General features: G+C 49.5%; 1 protein-coding gene across 1 annotated transcript; it reads left to right on the forward strand.

The window, feature by feature from the left end:
- The first annotated feature begins 3,015 nt into the window (after positions 1 to 3,015).
- Positions 3,016 to 9,706, forward strand: CRABP1 (cellular retinoic acid binding protein 1). Its single transcript, XM_068991425.1, has 4 exons — positions 3,016 to 3,097; positions 3,640 to 3,818; positions 5,844 to 5,957; positions 9,656 to 9,706. The coding sequence occupies exons 1-4, from the start codon at positions 3,028 to 3,030 to the stop codon at positions 9,704 to 9,706; spliced, it is 414 nt and encodes a 137-aa protein (XP_068847526.1). The 5' UTR covers positions 3,016 to 3,027.
- The last annotated feature ends 7,269 nt before the right edge of the window (positions 9,707 to 16,975 follow it).

Consider the following 16,975-nt stretch of genomic DNA (forward strand, 5'->3'; position numbering starts at 1 on the left):
TCTTCCACACTGAACCTAAAATGCCACAGGACTATGGCTCACCTCTCCTAAAACCCTTCTATATGCCTTCTCCAAGAACCCTACTTCATAGCCATGTGCACTTAGTGGGGTGACTTCTGCTCACCTCCTATGTCACCTCCGGCCTCACTCCCCGCTCCTCAGATGATCCACTCCAGCTGCCCCAAAGGATAATTAGTCCCCAAACCCACAGCCCTGTTCTACAGCTCCTGGCTTCGCACACGTTGCTCTTTCTAATCAGACCTCCTCATTCCCTTAGCCCCTCTGGATTGACTCTAAAGGCTCAACACAAGCTGGGCTAAAAGCCTGGCCCTTACGCACTGTTAGCCCACACGGGGACCACAGATTTCCTAGGATTTTCCCCCCAGGTAAATGGTGGGCCCTTAAGACAAAGCCTGGACTTTGATTGGTCATCATCCCCAGACCTGAACCCAGCAAGATTAGTGGATGGAAGGGTGAAATAGGAGAAGCAATGGGAGAGAGCAGAGAGGCCCAGAGAAGTCGGGGTGATTCTGCCTATCTGTCCTTCAGCCCAGGCCACCAACTGACCTCTCCTTAGCAGGGACTCTGCTCTGGATTCTCAGGCTGGGTTCTCAGAAATACCACCCTTGTGAGGTTTGTGCTGTCCCCTAGGCTCTGACATTCCCCTAGTAGCCAGGTCAGACAGGGAGCTGCATTCCCCCCTCTCCATGTGCCCTCTGATAAGGTCTGGGGCGTCTTAGCTCCTTCTATCTGCCCTGGTCACTTCTGAACTTCATTAACAAGGACAGTGGGTTCATAGGACCCCGGGACCAACTTGCACTCTGAACTAGCAGTCCCCTCCTCTTCCTGGACTCTCTCCCACCCTCACTCAGTGCCTGGGCAATGCACCACGACTCCCCCATCCTGTCTCTTCCTTTTCCCCTCTTTGCCGACTCAGTGCCTTTGCTGCAATACCTGCCAGCCACTTCAAGGCTCTCCCTGTGGCTTTGACTCCCAACTTTACTTCCCTCCACTGTCCTGTTTCAACCCCTCCCCAGCCTGGTCTGAAGATGGCAGAGGCCATGTTGGGGAGGAGAGCTGGATGGGGGCAGCAGTCTGTGTTAGTTGGATGGCAACCCCACTTGGCCCCCTCACTGTGCAGACCCCAGACCCTCCATAAAGTGGACTTGATTCTGTGGCAGCCCTAGCCTCTGCCTCCCACACTGAGGATCAGGTACATAATTTGTGGATCTGGTGCAACATGAAAATACAGGACTGCTTGCCCAAAAGTAGTTAATAATTTCCCAAGATGGCAGTAGGAGAGCACTGAACCAAATGCCAGGCCCTCCTAAATGCATGGCTCTGTGGACTACACAGGTCTCACGTCCATGAAGCTGGCCCTGCCCACACCCTTTCCCAGCTGGGGACAGCCCCTCTCCCTCTCCTGTCCTCAGCTGCTTTCTAGGGCAGCTCCTTAGGGCCTGAGAGCAGGACTCCAGCCCCAGGCACCTGCAGAGGTCCAGAGCCCTGTTCAGCAGGCACTCAACTCCTGCAGTCCCTCTGGGGATCTTCACCCCCACACTACCTCTGGGCTGCAGGGTACATACACCCTCCTCAGATCAATGCTTATTGACTGAGCCCCACCTGGCTAAGCCTGTGGAAGAGAGGACAAGTTGACAAAGGCTCAATCACTGCCCTCCAGGTGTTCAGTTTAATAGCAGGATTAAAACTTAAACAAGACCAGGATCAAACACAGAATTCAGCGGGTTCAGAAAAACATAATCATTTGATCAGGAAGCTGAATTTCAAAAGAGACGGCATAAAGGTGGACTTCCATGAGTGGGCAAGATTTTATTTACCCGAGGAGGAAAAGGGCTTTCCCCAACGGTTGCACAGCAGGCGCTTAGAGGTGGGAAGATGCCTGACAGGTCCCAGAATCCTGGGTTGTGCAGTTTGCCAAGGCATACTGACGGCAGAAGAGCGGGAAGAGACCGGAAGGGAATTTCAGGGTCTGTGTGCAAAGCTCTAAGCGCTGTGGTGAAATGTTTGTACTTTCGTAGCGGAGGCACTGAGGGGGCCTTAGGTTTGGGCCATATTTCGGATTAAAGGGAGAAAAGTGGCGATTTCCTCCACTTGGCCCTCCCAGCCTGCCGGCAAGTGCAAAGTCTCACTTTTCTGCCAAACAGGCCACGGATATACAGGGTTCTGGAGCTTATTCAGTCCACCCTTCTCTGAGCTACCCACAAGGGTGCAGCGGCCTGGGCTCCCTCCCGCCACACCAACGCGGAGGACCCCACAATCTCGCGCGATCCTGGGTTCCGAGCAGCAGCGCCGGGCGGTGTTGGAGTGGTTTGAGGCTTTTCCGCCGTTTCCTTCCGTGGTCCTGCTCGCGGTGGTGGTGGTGCGAAAGTAAGGTGGGTTGGTGGTGGTTGCGGAATAGGATCCAGGACTGGGAGTGGAGGCGACCTACTGGGCGCATCCAGAAGCCATGCCTGGGAGTGGGGACAGGGTGGCTGTCATCCCCTGGTGGACCTACTACCCACTTATTTTAACTTTATATTATGTATATTCTCAAACATATACGAAAGTAGAGAGAGTGGTATAATGATTTCGCCAACCCCCACCGCCGAGCTTCAACGATTTTCTCCTCTTGGCCAATTTTGTTACATCTAACCCTCTCCCACCACCCACTTTAAAGAAGGATGTGGGTGGCCTGGGGGTGGCAGAGACGCCCCCCCCCACCCAGAGTTGTAGGAGAGCTGGTACCAAGCTTGCACCCCTGGCGAATGGACCGCCAAGGGGCAGAGCGCGGGCACAGTAGGGCTGGGAGAGGGGCTCACGCTGGGTAGGGGCCGCGGGGGGTGGGGGCGGGGCTAGCGGGGCGGGGCTTGGAGCGGCGAGGGGGTTGGGGGCGCTCTCCCGGTGACTCAAGGCGCGTGGGGCTGGGCGCAGAGCTGCAGTCTCCGCCTTTGCAGCTTGGAGTGTGCCCGCTGCGCCGCAGCTGTCCGTGCCTGCCGCCGCCTTCCCGCCGCCGCCACCGCTGCCACCATGCCCAACTTCGCCGGCACCTGGAAGATGCGCAGCAGCGAGAATTTCGACGAGCTGCTCAAGGCGCTGGGTAAGCTGGCCCGGGCAGCGCGCCCCGACGGAGAGTAGCGGCCGGAGGCGCCCCGGGGCCCGCGGGGAGTCGGCTTTAGGGACCAACACCAGACAGGAGGGAGTCCTGGGTGCCTTAGATCGGGGCGAATTCCAAGGAGCATCCCATCTAGAAGTAGCGAGGAGAGCCTGGGATCCACTCATCCAGCGAACGTTTGCTGGATCCTTGGCGCTTTCCCCGACGGCTCGGCCTTTATCTCGCGCTAGATCATCGCGAGGAGAGATTATTACTGAAATCCTGGGAGGGTCAGGGACTTTAAATTTAGGGACTCATTTTGAGACCAGGCCCTACCACGTGCTACCGAAGGAAAGCCATTTACCCTCTCTGAGCCTCAGTTTCTCATGTTAAAAATCAGGGTGAGAGCCGGGGGAGGAATGGTTCATTTTTAAGTCCCCCTTCTATAGTCAGAGGGTTTGGGAAATGCCAGGCCAGTTCTGGAACAATGGGCGGGTGACGAGACCCCGTGACCCGAACCCGGGTCGCCCCTGTTCTTCCCGGGGCAGGTGTGAACGCCATGCTGAGGAAAGTGGCCGTGGCGGCTGCGTCCAAGCCGCACGTGGAGATCCGCCAGGACGGGGACCAGTTCTACATCAAGACGTCCACCACGGTGCGCACGACCGAGATCAACTTCAAGGTCGGAGAAGGCTTTGAGGAGGAGACCGTGGACGGACGCAAGTGCAGGGTGAGGTCTCGGAGTCTGGGCAGCCTTCCCGGATCCCTGCTCCCTACCCAGGACCCGTTGCAGCCAGATGAGACCCCCGTCTCCTTTTGCAGCCTGTGCCGCGCCTTCCTTGCAGGGCGTGTGCATCGGCTGTTTGCCCAGAGGATCTGTGCAACTCGTTGCCCTGGGCTCAGGAGAAAGTCCCACCCCAGCCCCTCCCAACCTCCTCCCTAAATTGCCTCCCAGGGTGCTAACCGCCGCGCTTAAAGCGCGGGCTTTGGGTTACACCGCGTTCTCTGCAGGCGTTTCTGCGGCATTTTGCAGCGATCCTCGCGCGAGCGCAGGCGGCTGGGGAGGAGGAGGAGGTGGCTGGGCCGCGTTGCCCGGCCGTTCGGCTGCCACGTTTCCTGTCGCAGGTGGAGCCGCAGCTCTTGCGTCCCGCCCTCCCAGGTCCTGGGCCCTTGGGAATGCTCTGGATCCAGTTTCAACACTCTTGATGGCCCCGGTACCTCTCCTGCCCGCCCTCAGTTAGGTTCCTTAAAGGAAAAGACGAAACCTTTCCAAAAGCAAGGCAGATTCTGCCCGGAGAATGGACTGAGTGCCCTCTTTTAGTCCCCAGGGGCAAGAATTCTGTTTCTCTCCGTTTATCGGTCCCAGGGATGAATCGGTGGACTGAAGCAAGGGGTTATAAATTCCTTTTTCAGATGGGCAAAGTCGCATTTGGTTGGTCTGTGGAATAGAATGGAGGGTTGGCTACTCATGTATTTTGAGGGCAGATGGACTACCACTTATTTAAAAAGTGACAAAATGTCTCCCTCCTCTCCCCCAAGGTTTGAAAAAAGAAAAACTCATAGCATTCCAGAGAGTGAGAAATTGTTTTTCACCTTTCTGGAGCCATGCCTGTCTGATCTAGAGTGAGACTCTCTGGGCACCGGGTTTGGGAGGACATAGAGACACAGCCCCCCAGAAGCACCCTGGCCCATGAAGCAATATTTGACCCCTAGAGTTGACACAGCCTGAAAATGATATTTGGGCTTGGAGCTGGCAAGATCCAAGCCCTCAGCCACTGCTCTGTTTGCAAAAACAAAAGAGCAGGACCTCTCTTCAACGTAGAGGGAAGGTCTGGGAGTCTAAGGTAAAAGGCCTGGCAATAGGCAGAATCAGTTTGGGTACATCTAACAGTGAGTACTGCTGGAGACAGTAATTCTGATCAGAAATCAAAGGTTCACAGGACAGCCTGGGGAGTGGGGCTTTATCCATCCCCACCCTGCCTAGTGAACGTGTCCCACGTGTTAGTTAAAAAGACAGTATGTGCACATTCAGGACAGATGCCTAGCCCAACTGTATACCATTTTGCTTCATGCAGACGCTGGGGAAAACTACAGCGAATCCCTTCTTTGCCTTCTACCTCCGACAGCATGAAGACCCTTCAGATCTTAAAAAAAAAAACTTGTTTCTAGAGAGATGTAACCTGGGAAGTGGCAGTGTTTTTATTCTCAGAGTCAGAGAAACTCAGGATTATCAGAGCAGGGTGTGTACTGCGTCTGCTGAGTACAAACAGAAAGAGAGGCATTATCCCCAAATCCATGCAAGGAAAAGCTCCTGATTTGTGACTAGATGTGGTCACAAATATGGTGTCTTAACTGTTCTAAAATTTTGTATTTCTGTTGTGAAGCTTTTTGCCCTCAACAGCCAAATTGCTCGAAGGGGGAGTCCATTTTGACATAAATGAATCATTGTATGCTCTCAATTTTATTCCTGAAGATGTAAGGCATGCCTGGGGCTTTGCTCTTCTGTGTGTGTGTGTGTGTCTCTGTGTGTGTGTGTGTGTGTGTAATATAAGGTATATTTATACTCCCATAAAATCTGTGGTCAGCCCTCTGAATTTGGGCTTGATAAGGCACAGTAGAGAAGGTTCTGTGCGTTGCTGACAGGGACCATGTGTTGCTTCTCTGCACAGCGATTATTCTCCCGTGCTCATTGTTGTCTCTGCTCCCCGCTGCCAAGACTGTAATTAATGTCACTAATGGTTTTCCTGCCCGCCAGAGCTTACCCACTTGGGAGAATGAGAACAAGATACACTGCACACAAACTCTCTTGGAGGGGGACGGCCCCAAAACCTACTGGACCCGCGAGCTGGCCAACGACGAACTCATCCTGGTGAGTGAGACCCCCTCACCCCCAACCCTGAAAGGAGCTCGCAGGTTTCCAGCCGCTGCTCGCAGCCCGGCCCCACCGACGTTGTCCTCACTCGCCCATTCAGGGAGAGACCCTCTATGCTCTGGCTTAAAATGTAAGCAGAAAAGCTCGAGATGACAGTTTAGGCCAAAGGAAATCACTGTTAGATGGCTGGCAGGAGAGCGGGGTGGCTCAGGGGGCAGAGCAGGGGCTAGAGACATGCTGCGCTGCCGGCCACTATCCAAACCCACACATCCCGGCGGTGACTTGCTGACTTACTTAAACCAACCTCCCCCTCCAGTTGAGCTCAGCGTGCGTGGGCTCTGCGAGGTCCCAGAGTTCACTCTGCAGAAGGGGTTTTCCTCACTTCATTCTCCACTTTGCTGCCTAGGAAAGATTTCAGAAATTTCAGTATGCCTGCACTGGAAGTCTTTTTACCGCACCCCCCACCGCCCCCCCACCCCCACCCCTGCCCCTGGACTTACAGACTCCGATGGCTTTCCGGGAGACAGGCAAGAAATGCTAATTTAAGACAGTCTGAGGGTTAACTGGAGAGGGTAATCAGGGAATCAGATTGAAGTATTTTAAACATCCCCGACCATGCAAAATACACCTGCCGAGGCCAAGTTAGAAACCTCTGTAGTTAAATCACACACCTCCTTTCCATTTAGGGGAGCAAAGGAAGTGGGGGGGCAGGAGTGAAGGACAACTCCCTGTTATGCTCCCTTGGTGTTTCAGAACAGACCAAGCTTTCCTGACAACAGCCTTTCCCGCCCGCCTCTTCACTCCCCCCAACCACCCCCGCCCCACCCCACCCCCGCCCCACCCCACCCCACCCCACCCCGCCCCACACTAGAAAAGGGGAAAGCTGTTGTGGGTAACCAGCAAATGATATCCTTTGTTCTCCATCAGGCCCGTTGTTAACATCTCCCCTCTAAGACTGCCTGCTTGCCCCGTCTTAATGAGCGTCACCCTGAAATGTCGGGAAAGGAGGTGGCAAGGAATGCTAGGTCAGGACTCACTGTGAACCGGGCCTGGCCCTTCCCTCCCCGAGCTGTAAAATGAGGGTTTGGACTAAAGCCTCGTTCCCCCCCACCCAGGTCCCTCTCAGCCCTGAAATTACATGTTTATTCTGTAGGAAGACCCTCAATTGAGCTGTTTCTGTTACTTCAGTGGAGGCTGCTTGATCTCACTCTTGCCTTCTTGTCCTTCCCTGAGATGATTTCCCAGACTTCCTCCTTTCACACAGAAAGGACTGGCTTCATTTGCAACCTGGTTAATGTTGTTTCCAGGGCAGGAATACATTGATGGGGTTGGGGGAGCAATTTGAGGCCGAGAGATGGAAATCTAAGAGAAAAAGGGACATATTCATTGGGACCAGGGATAGCAAAGAGGGAGATGATGTTTAGAGTTCTTGAGGGTAGCTGAGGGTTAAGGAGGCTCGGTGTGCTTGGTGAGAAAGCGTGATTTTATTAATCTCTAGTATCTGAGCAGCCCGCACACTGGCTTGATTGTTAGGAGATTTCCCTCACTTCCAACTCCCCACTGCATCCCCACCCGTGCGTCTCTCCCTTGCTCAGCAGACATATACATACATACATACGAGCCTCAAAGGGAACATTAATTCTTGGCATTTGGATCTAAAATATGGGCTTTTATTCCAAGGGTTATTATCATTAATAAATCCAAATGTAGGGAGATGCCGTCTCTATAAACAAGAGGCAATTTATTCTGGTTAACTTGAAATAAGCTCTCCCAGCAACCCCGGGCTGTAACTTGCCTTCTTTTGAAAACTGAGTAAAGCCCCTTAAACCACTCTGGAACAGTGTAGAGAGAGTTTCTTTCAGGAACCTCTCATAATAGTTTGCAGGCTGAGAAGGACATTTTGAACGTGGTTGGAAATGTACCCATTTCTTCTTGTTTCGTGAAGCCATTTGATGGCCTGGGTGAGGTGACGATCATTCTAGCACAGTCCAGTCCCCAAACTTTGGCCTGCCATGGGACACTCCATGGCCATAGAGCTGGAAGAGTTTTGGAAAACTGACATGGTTCTGACAGGTCTGGACACTTGAGAGGTGAATTTCTATAGGAAGCCCTGCCTCCCCCTCCCCCAGCACCCAGCATCGTCTGCTAACTCCTCACTAATGAGGAGAGGGAGGAAGACCGAGAAGGTGTCCAGAGCAGGCACGGCTGTGCCGCCGGTATGATCAGTAGTTCCCTATTTAGGCTGGTGATGAGTGAGCATTTGATTCCTTCATAATCACTAATGACTAGTATTTCCCTGAAACACACATTAGAATAATGTCCCAGCTCATGTTTTCTGAGAGCAGCTCATGACCAATTGAGTGACCCAGGGGAGGATACAAGTATGTTCAAGCTATTGCGTGCATGTGTGCTAAGTTGCTTCAGTCATGTCCAACCCTTTGTGAACCCGTGGACTGTGTAGCCTGCCAGGCTCCTCTGTCGATGGGATTCCCCAGGCAAGAATACTGGAGTGGGTTGCCATGCCCAGGGGATCCTCCCAACCCAAGGATGGAACCCATGTCTCCAGTGGATCCTGCATTGCAGCAGGATTTTTTTTTTTTTACCACTGAGCCACCAGGGAAGCCCATTCACGCTCTTAGTTCAGGGTTTTTAACCTAAGGCCCTTTTGACAATTTGAAAGATAGGGGCTCTCCCACAGAAAAATGTATGTCTACAAACAAACATATCTATGTCAGTCGACAGACTGGGGACATCCTGTTTGTTTGTCTTAAATTTTTTCTTTTTAATATATTGCTTTTTTCTGTCCCAGTTATCTGTGAGAGACCCAGGAGAGCAGGCCTTGTGAGTAATTGCCAGTTTGGGGAAGAGTGGAGACAGCTTACTTACAGGGATATCTTTTCAGAGGCCAGAAGAAAATGGTCCTTCCTCCTCCATTTGTGGAATGATTTGTGCCCTCTCCACAGCAAACAAACTAAAAGAGTCATAAAACTGTAGCTGAAAGAACTTGGGATCATCTTGTTCAATTGCACTCCTGCCCTCAGCTCCCTGCCGCTCCATCTCTGAATTGTCCAAGAGACAAGAGCGGTGCCCCAGCTCACCTGGCTGTGAATTGCAGGCCTAGGTTTGGCGGCCTATGCCATTCTCTTGCAGCCAAGACCACGTTTCTAGCTCAGGGGTTCCTTGAGTATTACTGACACAACATCTCAGGTGTCTCTCAGGATGGACAGCCGCTTCCTAGAAGGCACTTCTACACCCTTTCCAAGGATATCCCGCTTGACTGTTGATTACTGGATCCCAGGGCTCAGTGGCCCCGGACCCACTGCTGTCTTGAAATCACTTGAAAAGAGACAGAACCACTTCAGAAATGTCCAGTATGACATACCACCACCCCCACTTCAGTTTAATTTAGAAAACCAAAGCCAGGAAACTTGCATTTTTTATGTCAGCACTCCCAGGTTCCAGAAGCAAAGGAAAACTGCACACAATATAATTCTATACCCTAGTTGCCTCTCTGCCAGCGCAGAGCTCAAGGGAGGGAAAAAAAAAATTCTTAGCGCTGAGCATGAACACACAGCACAGGAAATTGAATGTCTGTTACAAAGAGTTTTTAACAGGGCAGTAAGTGCCCTTATTAGCGATATGCTTTAAATATTTTTGCACAGACATCTGCACTGATTGGTTTTCCTTCCCTGCAGACGTTCGGCGCCGATGACGTGGTCTGCACGAGGATTTATGTTCGGGAATGAAGGCGGCCAGCTTGCTCCAGCTTTGGGGGTGGGATGCATGTTCCTCCAAGAATGTCATAGTTCTGAGCCGCCAGCGGACCTCCTCTTCCCCGGTATTAACGTTAGGTGATCCCGATGTCCCCCCAGTAATGCTGTAGTGTTTTCCCCAAGGCTTTGTGCCTCCGTGTCCCTGGCGCTCCATAGTCTGGCATCTGTATGGGTTCATCAGTCATTAAACTGGCTGTACACACCTCAAGGCTTTCTCCTTCTTTGGACTGCCTCTTCAGTTTCCACAAAGGTCTTGGTGATCCTGCTGACCCGAGCTCTGCACTGGTCTGCGTAGGGGCTTTCGGCTTCCACCTGCTGCCCTGGTGCAGAGCTTGGAGCATACGGCAAGGGTGGCGAGCTGGGCTCCCTCTGAAAGGATTCACACTGAAGATCCAGGTGTGCTTAGACCTCCCTATGCTGGTGTTTTAATTGAATTAGTTGATATATTGGTGGTTCCCAGCAGCAAAGTGAGGGAACATTCGAAAGGGTTAATTGAGGAGAGCTCAGAATGAAGGGGCTATTTACACAGGCCTTTACATGGACGGGGTGAAGAGAACCAACAAAGGATGGTGAGGTACTCAAGAGACCAGCAGTAGGGAGCTGGTATACTCCCCTAGAGAGACGGACAGAGGAGTCATCAGACCACAGGAGCCTGGAAGAGAGACCACTACGTACAAGAGTTGTGCAATACACAGAAGAATGTGGTCACTGCCAAAGCCCCAGTATGTGGGTAGAGGGGGGTTCAGAGGGTCGGGGAGAGTCTCTGGTTTGGAACAAGGGGGTTAAATATACTGACCACCCAACTTTCAATCTCTGATCTACTTATTCTGTCCACTGGCCAAACCCATCTGGAATCTAGAGGGCAAAAGAGTGGGCAGGTGTGGGGAGGAGGGTACTGCCCACAAGAGTTACCCTCCTAGGACATAGACAAGGGGAGAATGGATCCCAACATGCAAAAGGACAATAATCCACAGTTACCAACTTGAACATTCGAAAAATCAGAAGAATTCATATGAAAATCTGCATTTCTATTCCCTCAGAAAAATGGGGAAAATCTGGCATCTCTTACAGGGCAACAGTTGGCTTAGCAACTTTCCCCCTTAAGTGGAACTTACACTCTCTGCCTTCCCATGGGCCCCACCATTGCCCCTGCCCTCATTTGCATTGCTTGCCTAGCTTCTCAGGCATCTCTCCCTGCCATCCTAGGCACAGGGGTTCTTGGCAAAGCCAGGCCAGAGTCGGCTGGGGAGTTGGCTGTGTGGGCATGGGTGAGGCCCAGTTTAGATGACTGGTTTAAGGTGACCCTAAAGAGCTCACCCTGGGTGGCTCAGATGGGAAAGAATCTGCCTGCAATGCAGGAGACCCTGGGTTTGATGGGTGGGGAAGATCCCCTGGAGAAGGAAATGACAACCCACTCCAGTATTCTTGCCTGGAGAATTCCATGGAAAGAGGAGTCTGATGGGTTACAGTCCATGGGATTGCAAAGAGTCGGACACGACTGAGCGACAATACTTTCAGTTTCAAAGAGCTCATACCCTGATGGGCAGACACCTAAGGCCCAGGTGCCACCACCTGTATGTAAACGAGGACACCTTTACCTGACTTATCACACCGCCGCAGTCCAGAACCCTACTTTGCTGATGAAAACTTTGGCTCTTTCTCAAAGATCCTACTACTTACATGTAGGAGGAGTTGCCTAATGGTTTCTTGGAGGAAGGGGGCTGGAGCGGCACCTCTAAGGAAGGGGAGAAGCAGGACTGTCTGAAGCACCACTTTACTTAGACTCAGAACAGAGGCTGTAGCCTGTTTCTCTTGAATCCTTTTCTTGTTCATTTTCCAGAGAAAAAGGCACAGAGTTTCTCACCCCTCTTGGAACACTCCTCACAGGACATTAGCATGGGACCCAATATGGGAATTGCTGCTATAATTTTCAACCTTTAAATATTTATGTGTACACACATCGGTGGCTCAGATGGTAAAGAATCTGCCTGCAACGTGGGAGACTCAGCTGCCATCCCTGGGTTGTGAAGATCCCCTGGAGGAGGGCATGGCAACCAACTCCAGTATTCTTCCCTGGAGAATTCCACGGACAGAGGAGCCTGGTGCGCTACAGTCCATGGGGTTGCAAAGAGTCGGACATGACTGAGCAACTCACAGACACGGTACATATGATATATAATTTACACATACATGTAGGATGAACACCTACACAAAATACCACTGTCATCAGATTAACCTCACTATGATGCTATTCTAAACATGTCACTCCTCTGCTCAGCAAACCCACGGTCTGAGACAGAAAGGTCAAACTCTCTGGCGCCCTCCATGTCTTGGTCTCAACAGGTGAAACAAAGAATGAGGGTTTTGGTGTCTGTCACACCTGGCTTCAACTCCTGGCCACACCTTTGGTTTGCAAGTACAAGAAACCCAACCCCAACCAGCCCCAGCATAAAGGAACATACTCTGCAACAACACAGCTGAACCTTGAAAACGTTATGCTAAGTGCAAGAAGCCAGTAACAAAGGACCTCATAGTGTATGGTTCCACTTCTATAAAATGTCCAGAACAGATGAATCCATACAGACACAGGGTGGACTGGTGGTTGCCTAAGGCTGGACATAATGGGAGGAAATGGGAGTAAAAAGTTTCTTAGGGGTGTGGGGGCTGGTGATAATGAAAATGTTCTAAAATTGATGTGGTAGTAGTTGCACAACTCTACAAACACACAAAAACCCACTGAATTGCGCATTTTAAATGGATGAATTATATATGAATTATCTTAATAAAGCTATTGCTTTTTTTTTTTTTTTAAGGAAGTGCTGACCTGGTTGTGAAGAATGCTGGGAAAACTCTCAGGATTCAAGCAAAAGCTCCCGGAGCTGGGCCTTAAGCCCTCACCCCTCCATCTCTGACTCGATTTTGCCTTCTTTATAGAACTGATTCAGGTCATATGACCACCCCTGGACCAATCACAATTGAGGGAAAACACAGTACAGTGATTGGCCAGGTCTAAGACATGTGACCTCTCCTGGGCTAGTGGGCAGAACCTTTTAGAGAAGAAGGAATAGCGGGGAAAGGACTGGGTAGGAAGGAACTGATTAAGCTATCCTCCGTCAGTTCAGTTCAGTTCAGTTCAGTTCAGTTCAGTTCAGTTCAGTCGCTCAGTTGTGTCCGACTCTTTGCGACCCCATGAATCGCAGCACGCCAGGCCTCCCTGTCCATCACCAACTCCCGGAGTTCACCCAGACTCACGTCCATCGAGTTGGTGATGCCATCCAGCCATCTCAGCTGGCTAGCAAACCTTGGACAAATTGTTTAGTCCCTTGCTATGTAAAATGAGGACAATAAAATCCATTTGGCCTGGCTGGTATGGAGATTAGTGGAATTAAGGTTTGTAAAGTACTAAAAGCTTTATATTTATCTTCCCTAGTGGCTTCTGGTAGAGAATCTGCCTGCTAATACAGGAGACATGGGAGACACAGGTTCCATCCCTGGGTGGGGACGATCTCCTGGAAAAGGAAATGGCAACCCTCTCCAGTATTCTTGCCTGAAAAACCCCATGGACAGAGAAGCCTGGCGGGCTACAGTCCATGGGGTCGCAATGTCAGACACGACCTAGCGACTGAACAACAAAAGAGCTTTTGAGATTTCTGCACAATCCTGCCCTGTAGCCACATGGGTCCAGACCCTGATTCCCACTCCTCTGAGTCTCTCAGATCTTTTATGTTTTCAAGGCCCGCATTCACCTCCTCTAGGACATCTTCCCTTGATGTCTCTTGCGCCCACATCAGGCTCACAATTACAGCCTGCCTTGTGCTTGAAGGTCTTCTACTGTGGTCCTGTGTTGTCGTTCCACATCTCCTAGGTTTCTGACATTTTCTGCCAATCAGCCTGTGTGGTCCCGGAGGCCAGGAATGGCTGCTTAACCATCTCTGCCTCCTCCCCCACCACCCCCTACTGCCCCACCACAGGGCTTGGCAAATGGGGATAACTCTGTAAACATGTGCTGATTATCTGACTGATGAAGGGCCAACATTTTCTATAAGATCCAAACCTTCCTGAATGGATGTCTGCAAGGAAAAGCAGACATATGGGCACAAACAGCAGTACTCAACTCAAACACCATCCAACAGTAAGAGAAATCCCTCAGGTAGGTAGTATATATAATACACATAGCATATTATATCTCAGAGGCAGGGGGATAGAGATTGCAAGACTCATTTAAAATAAAAGTGAGAATAGTGCAGGAAGCCCTGCTCAGGAGCAGGAAAACTTGGAAGAAGCAAACTTACTGATTGCTTGTCCCAGCACCCCTTCCATCCACCTCCCACAGTAGAGGCTGGGAAAGTCAATGCTTTTTTTCCCAGCCTGCATTGTAACTAGCATTGAGCATGTGACCCAATTCTGGCTAATAAAACATAAAGGTAAGTCTTCCAGAAGTCTTCCGGGCAAGACTTTTCCTTCCTGATAAGAGAGGAGAGCCTGAGAAGGTAACATCTTACTGCCTCTCAATATGGTATGTGATTGTGATGCCTGGAGCTGGTGCAACCATCTTATAACCATGAGGAAAGGAGATGTCAGCTCAGACTCATTGAGATAGTACAACCCCTACCTCTCTTTGGATGTATTGCTATGTGATCTAAAAAAAAGAAAAAAGCCCTTCTTTGTTTAAGCCTGTTAATTCAGTGGTTTCCATACTTGCAAGTAAAAGCATTTCAAACTGATACACTGAGGTGGTGGAAAAGACAGGGGCCTGTCTGGATCACAGATTTCTAGGAAGTCTTGTCTTGATGATGACTATCAGTGCTATGGAACTAGACAATGTGCCATCTTGCTTAAAGGAAAAAATAATGTCAAAATATTCTGTGGCAAGTAAGATTCTTTGCATATTGTAACATCTTTCTTAATTCCCTTTTTATTAAAAATTTTTTTTAATTTAATTTATTTATTTGGCTGCACTGGTCTTAGTTGCAATAGGTGGGATCTTCGATCTTTCTTGGGGCATGTGAACTCTTAGCTGTGGTATATGGGATCTGGTTCCCTGACCAGGGATTGAGCCCAGGCCCTCTGCATTGGGAACACTGGAGTCAGCCAGTGGACCACCAGGAAGTCCCTCAAATTCCCTTTTACTTCATCATCTTCTCCTCATCATGGCAGCCAACATTTCCAAATGAACAGCGGATGTTATCAAGAAAATGTAGGGCAACCAGCCTGCCAATGCAACCTGTCGCACCACCAGTCTAACCCCACCCACTGCTTTCAGAGCCATCTGTTCTCGGGGAATACACTCCAGGGCTCTTCCCTCCTTTACTTTAAAGCTCATTTGTGTCTGGAAAGTCCTTGGATCTTCTCAGAAATGACTCTTATATCTATATCTGCCGTCCCCAATGTCCAGCAAACTATCTCCTCTAAGATAAAAGAAAAGCAGTATGTCACTGGGTGAAAAATTAATCTTTGCAAAGTCCCCGATGGTCAGATAAATGTGGGTCAGAGTAGATTTGAAGTCTTCTCTGACTGAAAACCCTTAAATTGATTGGACAGTTGTGCTTATCCCAACTCATCAGGGCCGCTTTGCTTGTAAGTGCTCTCAACCGTGAAGAGATGAAACTCAGAGAAGAGAAATGATTTGCCCAGGGTTATCATTGTAGGTGTTTGTCAAGATCAGGAGGACTTCTTTCTCTGGATTGAGAGGTGTATTTTTTTTAACTCTTTATTATAGAAAATCTCTAGCATACACAAAAATAGAATTGTATAATGATTCCCTGTATACCCGCCACCCAGCTTCAACAGCCATTATGTCCCGTCTTGTTTCATCTATCCTCTCCTCTCCTGGATTATTTTGAAGCAGATTCAAGACATTTTAAGATTCTACTTACAAGTATTTCAGTATATTGTCTCTAGATGTTAATAATTACCTTAGAAGGAACTATAATATCATTCTCACATTTTGGAAATTAAAAATAATTCCTAATATCATCAAATATCTTATCAGTGTTCAGAGTTTCCAGTCTCATAATTTTTGTCTTCCTATTTGTTCAAATCAGGATTGAAATAGCCATACTTTGTGACTGACTGCTACCTCTCTTAAGTCTCTTTGAATCTGTAAGTTCCCCTCTACCTCATCTTTTTTTTTACAGTGTATTTGTGGGAGAAACAGGTTGTTTGTCTTGAAATTTTCCTATAGTCTAAATTCTGATGATTACATTTCCATGGTGTCTAACCTGTTTTGTTTCTCCTGTATTTCTTGAGAAGTGGTAGTTAGAGCCACAAGCTCATTTAGATTCAGGTTTGATTTTCTTGGCCAGAATACTGCAGAGGTCGTGGGCCTGCTGTACGCCCCTCAGTGGACTCGTGATGTCTGTTTCCCTCTCTGTGAAATTAGCAGCCACTAGTGACCATTGCCTAGAGTCATGGTTTCACTAGAGGTTGAAACCTGGGGCTATTCTACTTCTATCATTGTTTCTCCACTTTTGAGCTAGAATATTTCGATTAGAAGATAATTCCTCTCATCTACTATGTGATTATCATGAGGCATAGTTTATATAGAAAGTGAAAGTGAAAGTCAGTCAGTCAAGTCTGACTCTTTGTGAACCCATGTACTGTAGCAAGCCAAACTCCTCTGTCAATGGAATTCTCCAGGCCAGAATACTGGAGCGGGTAGCCATTCCCTCCTCCGGGGGAATCTTCCCAACTCAGGGATTGAAGGTCTGCCACATCGCAGGCGGCTTCTTTACCGTCTGAGCCACCAGGGAAGCCTTTATATAGGAAAGGCAGAATCAATGTTTGATTCTTTCCCTGTATTTACTAGTTTTCAAAGTAATGTATTGGTCCTCTTGACATCTTTTAAAAGAGAGCAATGTATTTTTGATGAGTTGTTTGTTTGTTTGTCTGTTGTTTGGTTGGTTTGGGTTTTGTTTTTGTTTTTGTTTTTTTTGCCACACCATGCAACATGTGGAATCTCAGTTCCTAACCAGGGATCATACCAGTGCCCCCTGCATTCAAAGCATTCAAAGTGCCGCCTGGACCACCAGGGAAGCCCCTGTTTTTGCTTTCTTTTGGAAAGTCACTGTGAATTTGTAGAGCTAAACATAGTTGACGTGTTTTAACTCATCACAGTTGCTATCCTTATAGATGCTGAAAGTGGCCCAGCTTTGGCCAGTGAGAGCCTTTTCAAATTGACTCTTGAGTCCTTCAGGAGGGCCCCGGTCATCTTTGGTAAATTCCTTGCTGTTTGTTATGACA

Source organism: Capricornis sumatraensis, chromosome 19 (assembly GCF_032405125.1).
Source record: "Capricornis sumatraensis isolate serow.1 chromosome 19, serow.2, whole genome shotgun sequence".
NCBI lineage: Eukaryota > Metazoa > Chordata > Mammalia > Artiodactyla > Bovidae > Capricornis > Capricornis sumatraensis.

What these genes read in the sequence shown, in the direction of transcription:
- CRABP1 (XM_068991425.1), top strand. Translation starts at nt 3,028, where the DNA reads ATGCCCAACTTCGCCGGCACCTGGAAGATGCGCAGCAGCGAGAATTTC. An exon ending in CGAGCTGCTCAAGGCGCTGG is followed by an intron (nt 3,098 to 3,639) that starts GTAAGCTGGCCC and finishes TTCCCGGGGCAG; the next exon opens with GTGTGAACGCCATGCTGAGG. An exon ending in CCAACGACGAACTCATCCTG is followed by an intron (nt 5,958 to 9,655) that starts GTGAGTGAGACC and finishes CCTTCCCTGCAG; the next exon opens with ACGTTCGGCGCCGATGACGT.